The sequence below is a fragment of the Fusarium graminearum genome, chromosome 2 (genome assembly GCF_000240135.3).
Source record: "Fusarium graminearum PH-1 chromosome 2, whole genome shotgun sequence".
NCBI classification, from domain to species: domain Eukaryota; kingdom Fungi; phylum Ascomycota; class Sordariomycetes; order Hypocreales; family Nectriaceae; genus Fusarium; species Fusarium graminearum.
This window is the reverse complement of record NC_026475.1, coordinates 3,009,289-3,023,654: the sequence shown is the minus strand read 5'-3', so window position 1 is coordinate 3,023,654 and position 14,366 is coordinate 3,009,289. Positions and strand designations below refer to the sequence as shown.

The window sequence follows — 14,366 nt, the reverse complement described above, 5'->3', positions numbered from 1 at the left end:
TCTCCAGGCTTGGGCAGACCACTATCAGCAATGGGGCGATTTCGACCTCGATAGAGAAGCGTTTCTTTCCGAGTACCTAAGGGCATCTAAAACTTTTCAAGCAGATTGGAACCATTGTGACGTCAGACTATGCGAAGAGGGCACAATTTTGTTTCTCATACATTGCAGCCATGTGGCGCATTATGTCCTCCATGATAGAGATCTAGCAGAGACTCTGGCAACATTGCTATGGAGTCAAACTGGCGCCTTGCTAGTCAGCACAGAAGCGTCAATATCTTGGAATATCTATATCCAAGGCATGGTGGAATCAATCAAGATACAGACACTTCTTTGTCACATCACTCATCAGGATCAACTCAAGGATCGTGCAGAGCTGAAAAAGAAGAAGCACAAGTTTGATCTTTACAGCAAGAAGGGTCGTCGTAGATATCGCAAAGGAGTTCTCTACTCGATCCAAAAAGACCATATCATGGGAAGTCTACACCCCTATAATTTGGAAGCTCAGACAGTATGGTGTCTCGACGATGTGGTAGAGAAGATGATCACTATTAGAGAAGAAGACTTTCTGTTCCTTGTGATAGAGTTGCATCATCTTCTCGAGTGTCTCTGGAACATCGACATAGCTGTACTGACCCGTTTCGAGGCAGCTATCACGATATTGTCATCAAGTAATGACATAGAATGCCAGCTTCTATTAGCAGGTTTGTATGACATGTGTGCACGTCTGGAGCAAGCAACCAGCAGGGCTATAGATGTTGTATTCGCAAGGGCACACTGGCTATGGAGCAAAACGAATGAGACCAAGCTCTTAGAACTGGATTGGTGTAATTTGACCACGTTTCTTCTGGAGGAAGAACATACTGCTCGGAGTAAAGCGGAAGAGTGGCGGTGGGCAGCTAAGCGTGTTAGATTTAGGGTTGTTACTTTAGAATAGTTGCAATAGGCTTTCTTGCTAGTGAGATTTAGTCTGGTCAGATTGAGTCATGTTCTGTGGCTCCTGGACATACAACATAAAATATGCAGAGAGTTAAGAGGTTTATTGTAGTTTCAATGGGTATACGGTATCGAAATTTACTTTGTTTACTTATGTTTGTAAAATGAGACTTTTACATGATTACTATTTGTCTCTTTCAAGGATCCCTTTTTCATCTTTTTTGCTACTCAGGGCTTGACATAGGCTGACACATTCTTACCGTCATGTCTATCCTCATAAGGAGTCAAGACTGATTCTTCAAAGTCCTTTCCTCCATCCAATTCACCAATGCGACGCTCTGTGTCACTTGGCTGGATATTCTGGGGGCGGAAAGGATTAAAAGCTGACGCGAATAGAGCATCAATCTCTTCAAGAGCACGACCCTGTTCAAAGCGAAATGCATTAGCCCTCAAATCGCAGCAATTTGGTTGAAGCGAGACATACCTTTGTTTCGGGAAGAAAGAAGAAAGTGAACATGAGTGTTAGCGCGGAAATGCCACCAAAAACCCAGCCAACTCCGAAATGAAGGTTTGCGATGAGGTAAGGGATGGAGTAATTTGTGACGAATGCCCAGAGGACATTCCATGCTGCTCCTAGCGATTGTGTCTTTTCTCGGACAGCAGTATTCGGAATTTCGCTGCCGAGAAGATATGGAATGGAAGCGCTACCCATCTAGAGAGGATGACTGTCAGTCGCTGGTATTTCACCACTTGCACTCATGTTTGGACTTACATTGTAGCAGAAAGAAAACAGCATGAAAGAAGCTGCAACAGTGCTCTTTTCAGTTTCTGTCTTGTTGGGCTTTGCACCGAGGCCTGCTAACAGAAATAACCAGAGGGCTTGCAAGGGATAGCTGATCATTAGAGTCCCCCGACGACTGTAGACACGTTGATCAGTAAATGGATATCTTGAGTACTTGACATATTAGCAACTCACTCTACACTATCCACCATATACATAGCCGGGCAAACAGCGATCATGCCAAGGACGCTAGTAACAATGGGATAGGTGAAGGCCTGGTAACTGCTGTATCCTTCTTGTTTATAGAACACTGTCTGGTAAGTCGATGAAAATGCTTGACCCGTTGCCTATAGCTAAATATTAGCCAGTCTCTTGGTTTAATACAATGGCGGAAAGACAAACCTGCTGAAAGAAGTAAAACGCAAATACAAGAAATGTGCGTCGCAAGTTTGTCCCGTGGAAGAGGTCGAGCCACGGCCCTTTGTGAACCTGGTCCCTCAACGTTTCCTTGATTAGTCTAATCTCCTCGTCGCACCTGCCCTCATCTAGGTCCGCATTATTTCGCAGGCGCTGTAAACAAGCAACTGCTTCCTCTTCACGATCCTTTGATAGAAGCCAGCGAGGAGAATGAGGAATGAAAAACACAAAAGCGGTAAGTAATATTGAAGTGGGTTAGAGATTGATGGGTTATCAAAGATCAAGAAAATTTACTCACAAGCAGGGAAGATAAGCTGAATGCCTGTTACTGTTTTCCAACCCACGCCATTTGTAGAGGTCAAATATGCCTTGTTGAGTCCACTTCGCATGAGGGATCCCGCGGCGAGGAAGAGCTGGAGAGAGATGACGACGAGGCCTCGGAAAGCAGCTGGAACTACTTCGGCTTGATATGTCCTGTAACAGTAATGAGTCAGATATAGGTGCGATGAAAGATGTTTGGAATGGAACCATGACTTACGTCACAGCAACTTCAACCAGTCCAACAGAAATATAGACAATGATACGTCCAACAAGGAATTGCGCAAAACGCCCAGTGCCGTATCCAGTGTCTGCAGCTGTAATTTCCACTGCAGCACTATAAGAAGTGAACAATAAAGAACGACAAGTCAAGCAATGTTGTTACTTACGAATAACGCCAATAAATGAGACTATTGACAGAAGAATGAAAACGATGCGGTGACCAAACTTTTCAATCGCGGGACCAGCAAACAAGCATCCAAGAAACTTGCCAATGAAAGGAATGGATGAGATGATCGAAGTATCAGAAGACGTAAAGGCATATTTGTCTGTGTCAGCATGGTAACTCCCGAATTGGTTGATGAAACCCTGGATGGTTAGTCTCACACATCTAACTTCCTCTATTGATCTGGTTAAACAAGTCTTTACTCACTGGGTTTGCCAGGATACCACCAAAACTACTGGTGTCGAAGCCGAATAGCATATCACCAACGAGAAGGCAAGAACAAGAAAAGATCAACAGAGGGGAGATAGAACCCCATGCTGATCGTTGGGTAGTCATGGCTCAAATTCTATCACGGACGATATGTCAATTATCAATTCCGAGTAAGAACAAGACCAAACAAAGGTCAGTCAACAGTAGCAACGCGGAAATGAGGAATATGCATTCATTCATATATGCTCTAGTGCTTCCGCAGTTTATCCCCCTCTCCTGACAAACGTCTTAGCGATGGCACTCTGGCAAGGTCACGACATTCTAGCCTGGGAAGCTTTCTACTCTTGTCCAACCGAATCGCATTAAATCCGAGTCGATCTTAACCAGTCTTGGATATACAGGATATAGGTAGGCAGACTCAAGAGGGGGTTCCGGAGGAGGCGGGGCATCTCAGCGAATGTGAGGAGGTTCCGAGCGACAAGGGTGGTAATTGCAACAGAGGTTCCAAATAAGTCATCATCTGATCTAGTCACATCGTGTCCTGGAACCCAGCAATGGTGCCGAGTTTTACTCCGGATAAGATATCTCGAGTTTACTTCTAACAATTTTCAGAGAGAACGAAGAAGAACCAATAGATTAACAAAGTCACCGAGATCCGAAACTGTTGGTCTAAATCCGAACTGACTTGTTGCGCGGTTTTATATCTCTTTCCCTCTTATTCCCTCATCATTTTACTTTATAAGATTAGACCTGTGATTGCAAACACAATTCATCACTCCTCAAAGCCATTCATGATGGCCAACTCTGCTGATGGAGCTCCGAAGCGTCCTAATTTCCTCTTCATACTAGCCGATGACTTGGTACGTCCTTGGTTGCAGTAACTCCATTACCAAACAAAGCTAATACTGGTTTCTCACCTTGCAGGGCTTTTCCGACATTGGCTGCTACGGTGCCGAGATCCAAACCCCCAACATTGATCGTCTTGCCTCAGAGGGCATTCGCATGTTGAACCACCATGCTGCCGCAGCTTGTTCACCAACACGAGCGACGCTTCTCAGCGGCACTGATGCCCACCTTGGTGGTTTAGGTGTTCTCATAGAATACAAGAGTAATGAAAAAGGAGCCAAGCGATATGGAGGAAAGGCGGGCCATGAAGGCTACCTCACTGAGAATGTAGCCACCATCCCCGAGATTTTGGAAGACAATGGCTATTTCACTGCTATGGCTGGCAAGGTGAGTTGCATATGAACGTCCAATGTTTCAAACAGACTCTTATTCCGGTGGCAGTGGCACTTGGGTATGCGCGATGCTCAGGGACCCTGGAACCGTGGTTTCCAGAAAGCATTTGCGATGCTTCCCGGGTGCTGTAACCATTACGGATGGGAACCTGTACAGGAGAAGTTCCCTGTTGGTGGTCGCCCAATTCACGCCGAGGGTGGTAAGAAAGTTGATATGTAAGAACTGGCAACTGTATCTCCCACTCCTGGTACTGACTTTGTATATACAGAGCTCCCAATAAAACGGAAGACCCAAATGGCTTTTATTCCACCGACGCCTACACTGATAACCTCATTCAGTATTTCGAGGAACGAACAGAACAAGATAAGGAAAAGCCTTTCTTTGCATATCTGCCATATACTGCACCTCATTGGCCATTGCAATGTTCGAAAGCACAACGCGACAAGTGAGTTAACCCAGCAGCTACAACCAAATTGCTGCCACTATTATGTCAAGCACTGACAAAATACATGTAGATACAAGGGTATCTACGACGATGGACCATACGCACTACGCGAGCGCCGATTGAAGAAACTCGTAGACTTGGGCATAATAGACAAATCTGTTGTTCCTCACCAAGTCGAGACTGATACAATGGGTGTTGGCGAATGGGACGATCTTTCACCTGAAGAAAAGAAGCTATCTAGTCGGGCGATGGAGGCTTATGCAGGTATGGTGGATTCCATCGACGTCAACATCGGCAAGGTGGTGGACTACCTGAAGTCGACGGGCGAGTACGACAACACATTCATTGTTTTTATGAGTGACAATGGAGCTGAAGGAGCAGCGTGAGTTTTTCTTTTATCCTGTGAAAACAGGTTACATCAGCTAATTGATTAAATTCAGCATGGAGGCTATTCGTACGTCACACATATCCTGGCTCGATGATTCTCACTAACGTCTGTCCATAGCTATCATGGGAGATAAAATCACAAACGCCATTCATCAGTACTACGACAACTGCTACGATAACATCGGCTCTTGGAATTCCTTCACCTGGTACGTATCAACATGTCCAAATCCGATCTTGTGCTAATTGTGACCCAGGCTTGGTCCCTTGTGGGCTCAGGCGTCCACTGCCCCGTCGAGATTGTTCAAATGCTTTCCATCTCAAGGAGGTATACTCGTGCCATGCATTGTGAAGCCTCCCGCCCGCACATTCCACTCTACTATCAAACCTGGAAGCTTTGATCGATCATTCTCCACTGTAATGGACTTTGCACCAACCTTTCTCGATCTAGCGGGGGTATCTTTCTCGCCTCCTTCTGGCACTGCACCCCCGGTAAGGACTGGAGATGATGCCACTGGTTTGGCCAAAACAACCATCCCTTTCCGCGGAAGATCAGTACATGCCATTCGAGGAAAGTCCTGGGTACCGTTCTTCTGCCGAGTCGAAAAGGTGGAAGACAATGAGTTGTGGACAATCCACTCCTCTACTGAGCCTGTTGGTTGGGAACTATTTGCCAGGGGTGCTTTACGAAAGGGCAACTGGAAAATCGTTCACATCTCTAAGCAAGAAGGTGGTGCCGGAGTAGGCGATGAGGGGTGGGAGTTGTTCAACGTTGTCGACGACCCTGGCGAGACCCAGAATCTGGCGGAAAGTAACCCTGGCAAGCTACAAGAACTACTTGTACATTGGGATGAATACGTGGTGGGATGCGGAGTTGTGTGGGGAGAAAAGGCGGAGGCTTTGGGTCTTGACAAGGCCAGTGCTCCAGAGCTTTGGGAAGATGACACGGACTTACAGAGGAGTTGGATAGGTGCAAAGGCGGGTGAATGCTTAGCTTGATAAATTCATTCCCTTGTCCAGGGAACAAATTTTTTATGTATCCCGCTGGGCAGAAGATCGGACTCTGTTATTGATAAATCTTGTAAGTTGAGCAAACCAAGGGGTGAGATCGTGAAACATGTGGGCTACCAAATGCTACACATCCAAGTCGCAACGTTTGAGGTCTTATGAGATAGCATATATGGGATGCTCCGGCCAGCCACGCCAAATACATATTGCCGATCATTCCACCACATCACTTGCCAGCTGAGCTGCCCTGGCCTAGGCACAGAAACTTGTACTAGTCACTTCTTATCCGAAGATAACTGCCAGCTTAGGCGTTGCAGATCATGCATAAGTTCCGGGCTGGTAAAACCCCGACTTCCCGAGAACCGAAAGCAAAATCGTATATAATGCCTGTATCTGGTATTGTTCTCCACTATAGAAACATTAAGTTTGCCTTTGTTTCTGACTTGTCCTGTTCTAGGCAAACTCATAAACGAAACTCCGCATATTGTCTTGACAGTTATACCAAACACCAAATATGAAACTCCGCAGGCGGGGTTTTAGTCCGACCACTTGTTGCCCCGTGTCACCACTAGCTTCCTATTGGGAAATCAACATCTGTAGTATTATCATTATACGTAGTAACAGAGTGTATCACTTGAGCATCACAGGGGTTCTCATGCGGGATTTTAGCGGAGGATTAATTAAGGCCTAGCGTGATACAACGGGGTGCGTGTCAAGCTGAGTATGATAAATAACTATCGATCAACTGCTGAGTGGTTATATAATAACCGCTGCCTGCCTACTACGCGCTACTTCTCTATAGCACTTAAGTCTTTCCTCGACATACTCCCAACATCCAACCTCCTTCTACACGTACATATTACGCCTTCTCCGAAATAACCATGTCTTATCCTTCACGATATTCTGCTTGGCGGCGAAGCCAGGGCACCATGGGCTCACATGCGAATCCCCTCACTATCAATCTCCACAACAACGAGGAATTGCCCAAAGATTTGGCTTCACATGATGTTGTGATTAAGATACATGCAGTTTCATTGAATCGCCGCGATTTCACCATGCTCAACGGCGAGTATCCCGTCCCGCTTGAGAGTGGCGGTGTACCCTGTTCCGACGCTGCGGGAGAGGTTGTTGCTACAGGAAATGCTGTTTCCCAGTTTTCTGTTGGCGACCGGGTTGTCCCAATTCCACCTATTGGGGACCACTACCCGGATAATGATGGGTGGCATTGGAATATCGGAGTACAGGAGCCAGGGATGCTTCGCGAATATGCGATCTGCCAGGAGAGGGATCTTTTCCCTCTGCCAGACAATCTATCATGGGAAGAGGCGAGTACCAAAGCTTATATGTGTCTAACATTTGTTAACATACGAGCAGGGAGCAACGCTAGCATGTGCGGGTTTGACAGCTTGGACCGCTTTGGATTGTATGAAGACTATGCCTAAAGATGGTGTTGTTTTACTACAAGGTCAGTAAAGCATTCCCTGAAAGCATCGTTTGCTAAGATATTTATTCATACAGGGACTGGCGGCATTAGCATGATTGCGCTGATGCTATGTCTTGGAGCTGGCGTTCAGCCAATCATCACGTCATCGTCAGACGATAAGCTTGAAACTATCAGGAAGATCAGCCCTAGGATTTTAGGGATAAACTACAAGACGACTCATGACCAAGTAGCAGAAGTCAAACGTCTCACCAACGGCCGAGGTGTTGACTATGTCCTCAACAATACAGGTATTCCGAGTGTAATTGATGACATTGAGATGTTGCGCGAACGAGATGGGACAGTGTCTCTTGTCGGTGCCCTCGGCGGATTTGAATCTGTTTGGAAGCACTCAGAGCTGATAAAGCTCATGACGAAACGAGCTAAGTTAAAGTGCGTTCAGTCCTTTGATTTCTACTCCCAGTGTCGATACATATCACTAACCATGCATTCAATCGCAGGGGCGTTGTCCTGGGAACGAAGGCAGAGTTTAGGGACATGGTGCAATTCATTGCAGACAAAAACGTTTCTCTAACACTAGCTATCAATGAACGTTCTTTCGCGTTCAAGGATGCTAAGGATGCGTATGACCTACTTGAGTCTAATAACTTCTGTGGAAAGATCGTGATCAAGGTAGCGGAGTAGAACGGCTCCGATGGAAGCAGTCACGGCAGCGCATAGCTACACAGAGATATGTGAGGAATTTTCTATTAGTATAACATCAGAACGGGTTACTCTTGTTGCAATGAAAGAATATCCATGGCGAGGTTTGAAGTATCAATGAAATATTATTAAAACAAAAATGGGTATTATACGTATTATCGGATCATCATCATGCGACATGGAGTAGTGCATTACTCGGCAGCGTTGCTGGCGCAGGACCAAGGCTCCTTGCTTCCTCCTTGAGCGATAGCCTCAATGGAAGCCCACAGGCCAAGAACGCAAATAAGGAAACCAGTCAGGAAAAGAAGACAATTGGCAAAGAAGCGGCAAGTCTGCTTTCCGTCCTTGAACCAGTTTCCGTAGTGCATCCAGAGCCAGAAGATACCGGGAAGACCGTAAGAGAACCAACTGGCGAACAGAGCGCAGATGAGACCCAAAAGGTTGTTGAAGACGGGGATAGACTCGGCAATAACCATGGACAGCGCCCAGATACCGAAAGTGATACCGAACCAGGCAAAGGTAGACAGCTTTGTTCGGCGGATCATGTGCTTGGTGTTGCGGAAGATTCGCTGGAAGATGTAGGCGGAAGCAACATGGCCGTAGATAACACCAGCGATAACAATTGTGGGAATGGCAATACCCCAGATGGCCTTGCGCATGGTGGGAGAACCAGCAGCGGAAAGGGCAGGTGATGGGACGTCGGGGCCGACAAAGACGTAGATAACGACAGCAGCGAGGATGTAGAGAACAGTGTCGACGATCTGAAGGAAGGCCAAAGCCTTGGGCCAGTCCTTGGGCTCCTTAAACTCGTTGATGACGGTGAAGAAGCAAGAGTGGCTGGAGAAAGAGATGGCAATGTTGGTGACAGCAAGGAATGCGCCAGTGAAGCCAAGCTCGCGGGCAATCTCGATGCTTCCACTACCGATGGGTCGCTCATGGGCAACGTCGCCGACAGTGATGAGAACAGCGAGGGTGATGGACATGCAAGAGGCCATGGACATGTAACTCGTGTACTTCAAAGTACGGGGAAGGTTAAGAACCCAGAAGATAGCCAGACCAACAACAGCCCAGACAATGGTGCATGTCGAGCTGTTGCTAAGAGTGTTGATGCAGATGGTCCAGGTAAGAAGATGGCTGCCCATGACAAAGACCTGGAAAATGACCTGCGCCCAACCAAAGACCTCTTGGAAGACGCGACCCATGCCGATGGACTTGCCGATAACTTCGACGGCGTCGCCAAAGTTTTGAACGAAGGGGTATTGTTCGCGGAATTCGGCAAGGACAAGACCAGAGTATGTTGACAGGAAACCCATGACGAGAATGAGGATGATTCCTGGGACGAGACCGACGGCGGCGAGGACGGAGGGGAGAGAGAGAATGCCGAGAGAGACTGTTTCGGCGATGAGGACGATACCACCTTGCCTGTAATTGATCAGCCATTGCTATCGCGGGAGTTGGAGGTTTAAACATACCACCAGGTCAAAGTCTTGTAGTCAATGAGCTCTGCCTCTTCGTTGGCCATAACAGCATCTTCATTTTTGGACGCAGGGACAGAGGGAGGAGGGCTGTTGTTGATGCCCTTTTCCTGGTCAACAACTTGCGCCGGAGCGCTAATAGTGTCGTTGTGGCTCATTGCTGTGTTGTGCGATGTGTCGTTGAGAAAGACGTCGCGTGTTGAAAAGAAAGACTGGTAAAGTCAAAACAGAGTGAGAGTAGTTGAAGCCACAATCAAAAAAACGCGAGCAGGAATCGACTGTTTAAATAAAAAGGTATCCCCGGGGGCGAAAAGTTGGCCGAAAACGCTACTAGAAAAGTTATTTAGTTCCGAGTCAAGCTTCAAGTCGGCCCACAACGACAAGACGGACGAGGCCGATGAGCGCGCACCGAACTCGGTCAATTGAAGCTATCCCATTATCAAGCGGAAATTCTAGACCGAGTTTAGTAGTTTATCTCTCTCTTCTCCACGTTGAGCTCGGTAGTCCAGGGCGCGAGATCGGACAGATTGTAACAAAAAAAAAGTGGTCAGATCTTGAAATGCTTCAGTTGAATTTGCAAACTTTTACGTGATATGGTTCCACTGTGGACTACAAAATTAAAATCCACAGTCTAGAAGCTCCAGACTTTTCTCCACAGACAAAGGGTTTCCCCAGATGTGATCTCTTGTTTATCACGATACTTGGTCATCAAACTTGAAATGTTAAGTGGCAAGCAACGTTGAAAAGAGCCTCATTGAGCCGCAAAGCTAGCATGTCAAACTTTTCAGCCTCTTGTTCGCCTCATCCGAAAACTCTTTTCTAGAAGCGCGTAAGAAACTTTCTAGCGCGTTGGAGTTAGTCCATTTACGGAATGACTCAGGGCGCCGATCACGGTCCGAAAGTTTGGGACCAGGGGATTGAAGCGGAGACTATGTCCGGGGGAACTAGAGCAACTCCAGAGACATTGTGGATTTTTAATGGGGAGTTGAGGTCTGGTCTCGGCCTGAGGATCGGTAGTCCAGAACACTCTGACTGGATACTGAGGCTGTGTAACTCACAGAGGTGGGATGGAGACATCAAGAGGGACAGACCAAGAGCTGAATCGAAGAGCGGCGACCTCCTTCTTTATGGTTGTCGGATACCTGCCGAAGCCACTTGTCATGACTTGCATCTTGGCGGAGTTGCCAAGGGCTTTGACTAGGATGAAGAAGCTTAACGACCGTGGCCGTTGATCAGCCAAGACCGCTCAACTACTGGTCCATATACGTACCTGATAGATTTCCCCAGAGTTGAACGATAGGGCTGTGATTACTAAATGTTTGTCTTACGTGATATAGATCTCGTTATGTGGCGGTTGACCCGTTTCTAATTGGAGGGATAACCTAGAGTCAATGTAGACTGTGGGAACTCATTTTGAGTTTCTAGGTTAGTACCGTTCTGAGTATCTCATTTATAACTATTGTGGAATGACTTGCCAGCAAAAATATTGTAGAAACACACATATATGAGCACAATCATCCCCTCCTTTATCTTCCATTGATTGATACCATGTCGGTTACTCCAGCATTGACAGGTCAGTCACAACATGACACAGTCTTGTAAACGAGGTTTAAAGACATTTCATTCCCAAACAAACAGAACCAAACTACACTACAGCTCTTAGAACATAGGGCCAAGCAACGAACTCCCTCCCTTGGGACGTGGCAGCTGGGGTACAAGCTGACTGACCCAACCGATAATGGCTGGAGCCTCCAAAGTAATCCTTGTGCCAGTCGCTGTAGTCTCCATCTTCGTCTTGGCACTCGACTTATCCTGACTATGACTACCACTCAGACTAAAAGGTCCATACCCGACCTTGACCTGGGCATCAGTGTGAGAAGACTCGACTGCCTCTTCGAGCGACGACGTGTCACCACGGAATTCGAGCTCCACATTGGATGCTACAATGAACGCGGTAGGGTATGATGGGAAGTAGGGATAGTTGGCCAATGCCTTGTCGTTCTTCTGATCAATCAGCTTGTGAAGGTCAAGAGCGCCAGGCGAAAGCTTCACGTCGTCACCAGTGTTGAGCTCGGGATCGGAGAACAACTCGCCATGCAGCCAGGCTCGGTCAATGGTAACTAAGAGAGCCTCGAATTTGATATCCACGGCGCAGTTGGAAGTTGCCTGAGACGCTTTCCTGCGTTATTGTAAGCACTTAAACTGATATATCGACCAAAACTATTGTTGCGCAACTTACATAGATGCCTCCGAGTGGTTAACGCTAGCTGAAGCACTCCACCACCATCCAGATGCGCTAGCACTGGCTGACGTAGAAGAGGAAAATGTCTCGGTGGAGCTTGACTGAGACGATGATGAGACGCTCAGAGTGATCTGTAGCAAGGTTAGAAAACTATACATAATAGTCCCATCATCGACATGCCTTTGTCCATTTGCTTGGTTCAGCCTTGTTCTGCTGTGCAACAGCGACTCCATTGCGAGGAATATTGAATTCTAGAGACAAGGTCAGTCCACGACAGGTACAAAGTCACAGAATAGACTTACTAGGATCCGCGTACTGTCCGTCAGCTTCCGCATATTGAGTCGATACAAGTTCTCCCTTTTCCTCTTGTCCAGGGTCCTTGACGTCTCTCTTGATGACATCTATGATAGCAGGGGACGAGGTGCTAGCCTTGAAAAAGTCCTCGAGCCCTTTCTCGAGCAACTTGACCTGGCTCTCAACATCGGCGATCATACTGTTGATCCAAAGAAGTTTTTCCTTCTTGCTTCCTTTGGAAAGATCAGAGGCAATTTGCTTGTTGTTTTCCATGTTGGCCTTGCCATTCGCGTCAAGGGCCGCTTGCAGAGCATTTTGCTTCTCTTGAATTTTCTTTCGGTCAGGTGGTGTATTGTTCTGTTCGTCATAAAGATCCTTATAGGCCGTAGCCAACTTCCCTTCTGGATCGACGACGCGCTGTGTGACCGTTGTGGGAGTCTCGGTAACAGTTTGGTTGTTTTCGCCAGGGTTATCTCCGGTCGTTCCATTGGTGGCTGCCTTGGCTTTAGCTGCCTCGATAGCCCTCCCAGTCGAGCCATCTGGGTCAATCGACTAAAATCAAGTCAGTCATGGGAACATTCCCTCGTGGATTTAGTGGAATGACTTACGTTCTTGAGGCCAGTATAAGACAGCAGTAGACGGTTCAGACGCTTGATCTCAGACTCAAAGTCCTTGCGGCTCAACTTGTTGTTCTGCTCTCCCCATTGATCAACTTTCTCCTTGCACAGAGATGCCCTAGGTTGTGTTAGACACGGCATGTTTGAGAGAATAGTGACTTACCAGTTAAGCGGGGTAAGATGTACTTCCTGCCATTCCGTTGAACCGTCAGGATCGATCACGACAAGGTTGCGAGCAGCTTCCTTGCTCGATTCTACCCTCTTCATTGCGGATGAGACATCAACAATGCCAAAGTAGTAGTCGACCTAGGCAAGCTGTGAGCAATACGTTCAGATACTTCGCACTTGAGAGTTTGAAATACGCATACCTTGTACTTGCTACCGTTGACAATCCCTAGTGAACCTATTAGCACATTCTTGAGTGGGCTTCGCATTCAGGGCAACTTACAGTCCATATACTTGGCCTGAGCATTGTTCTTGAACTATATTGACGTCCTCTATTAGCGACTTCGGGGCAATTAAATACTAGCAACGAGGTAAACTTACGTTGCGGAAGCTCTCCTGGTTCCAGTCATCATAGAACCTCTGCTGCTCCTTGACATTACCCGGGAACCGTTCCTTTGCGTCAGCTGTATGAGACGTCAGACTGCGTAGTTTCATTGATGATCAACACTAGTGATGGACTTACATCGGGCCTTGGTCTTTGCCGCTTCCCACTTGTTCATCGCCTCGGAGTAGGCTTGCTGCTTCTCAACGTAGACGTCAATTACAGACTTGCTGGAGTTAGGCGCTGTTGAAGTCAGGTATCTCATTGCTGCAACGTAACGATCGGCAGCTGCAGTCTTGGTAGCTGTGGATTTATCTGTTTCAATCGGAGCATCTTCAGGAATCAACATGTCCAGAGCTGCAGCATAGCTTCTAGCCACGCTCTTTCCAGTGATGCCCATCTTGAATCTACTGTCAGTTGTGCTAGTGCTTCACGGTAAGAGCATAAACGAACCATGACTTTGCTCAAGGGAACCATGTTGTCTACGAGTCGTGACTCATTGACTTTGATGCGATGTGGCGTATCGGACTCCTCTTTGGAGTTCCAGACGTAAGGACCGGGTTCGCTTGGTGGTTGGTTAATTTCTCCGCTGCATAAAACATAGTGGATGGGAGATGACAACTAACGTCGTATCGATGATGGTGCCAGGAATCTGGACAGTCATCAACTGCTCGGTAGCAACAGGCAACGAAGCCTGAAGTGCCTCTCTAACTTTCTGCTTGGAGTTAACACCGCGTTTCGCATTGTTTCACAATGCCAACCATACCTGTGACACCAGCGCCGCCTGCACCACCATTTTCATCGCCTGTTCTTCATCCATTGTGGATGATGTCGTTGTGACGAGTGTTGTATCCACTAAAGAGAACAG

At 47.1% G+C, this 14,366-nt stretch overlaps 6 protein-coding genes across 6 annotated transcripts; 3 read left to right on the top strand and 3 right to left on the bottom strand.

The window, feature by feature from the left end:
- Nucleotides 1-1,161: 1,161 nt before the first annotated feature.
- FGSG_08052 (uncharacterized protein) lies at nt 1,162-1,834 on the bottom strand (the record flags this gene model as incomplete). The annotated part of the gene is made up of 3 exons (XM_011322470.1): nt 1,162-1,356; nt 1,418-1,645; nt 1,706-1,834. The coding sequence occupies 3 exons, from the start codon at nt 1,832-1,834 to the stop codon at nt 1,162-1,164; spliced, it is 552 nt and encodes a 183-aa protein (XP_011320772.1).
- A 2,064-nt stretch (nt 1,835-3,898) lies between these two features.
- On the top strand, nt 3,899-6,171 carry FGSG_08053 (arylsulfatase; the record flags this gene model as incomplete). Its single annotated transcript, XM_011322469.1, has 8 exons — nt 3,899-3,964; nt 4,029-4,337; nt 4,392-4,558; nt 4,612-4,788; nt 4,859-5,170; nt 5,229-5,242; nt 5,294-5,381; nt 5,430-6,171. 8 exons carry the CDS (start codon nt 3,899-3,901, stop codon nt 6,169-6,171), a joined length of 1,875 nt encoding a protein of 624 aa, XP_011320771.1.
- An 890-nt stretch (nt 6,172-7,061) lies between these two features.
- Nucleotides 7,062-8,305, top strand: FGSG_08054 (uncharacterized protein; the record flags this gene model as incomplete). The annotated part of the gene is made up of 4 exons (XM_011322468.1): nt 7,062-7,509; nt 7,586-7,645; nt 7,699-8,053; nt 8,122-8,305. 4 exons carry the CDS (start codon nt 7,062-7,064, stop codon nt 8,303-8,305), a joined length of 1,047 nt encoding a protein of 348 aa, XP_011320770.1.
- A 209-nt stretch (nt 8,306-8,514) lies between these two features.
- On the bottom strand, nt 8,515-9,956 carry FGSG_08055 (uncharacterized protein; the record flags this gene model as incomplete). Its single annotated transcript, XM_011322467.1, has 2 exons — nt 8,515-9,745; nt 9,796-9,956. 2 exons carry the CDS (start codon nt 9,954-9,956, stop codon nt 8,515-8,517), a joined length of 1,392 nt encoding a protein of 463 aa, XP_011320769.1.
- Nucleotides 9,957-10,669: 713 nt separating this feature from the next.
- FGSG_13447 (uncharacterized protein) lies at nt 10,670-10,999 on the top strand (the record flags this gene model as incomplete). Its single annotated transcript, XM_011322466.1, has 1 exon — nt 10,670-10,999. One exon carries the CDS (start codon nt 10,670-10,672, stop codon nt 10,997-10,999), a length of 330 nt encoding a protein of 109 aa, XP_011320768.1.
- A 458-nt stretch (nt 11,000-11,457) lies between these two features.
- Nucleotides 11,458-14,162, bottom strand: FGSG_08056 (uncharacterized protein; the record flags this gene model as incomplete). Its single annotated transcript, XM_011322465.1, has 11 exons — nt 11,458-11,977; nt 12,038-12,220; nt 12,357-12,886; nt 12,943-13,069; nt 13,115-13,257; nt 13,320-13,345; nt 13,400-13,433; nt 13,498-13,580; nt 13,640-13,898; nt 13,952-14,063; nt 14,125-14,162. The coding sequence occupies 11 exons, from the start codon at nt 14,160-14,162 to the stop codon at nt 11,458-11,460; spliced, it is 2,055 nt and encodes a 684-aa protein (XP_011320767.1).
- Between the last annotated feature and the right edge of the window lie 204 nt (nt 14,163-14,366).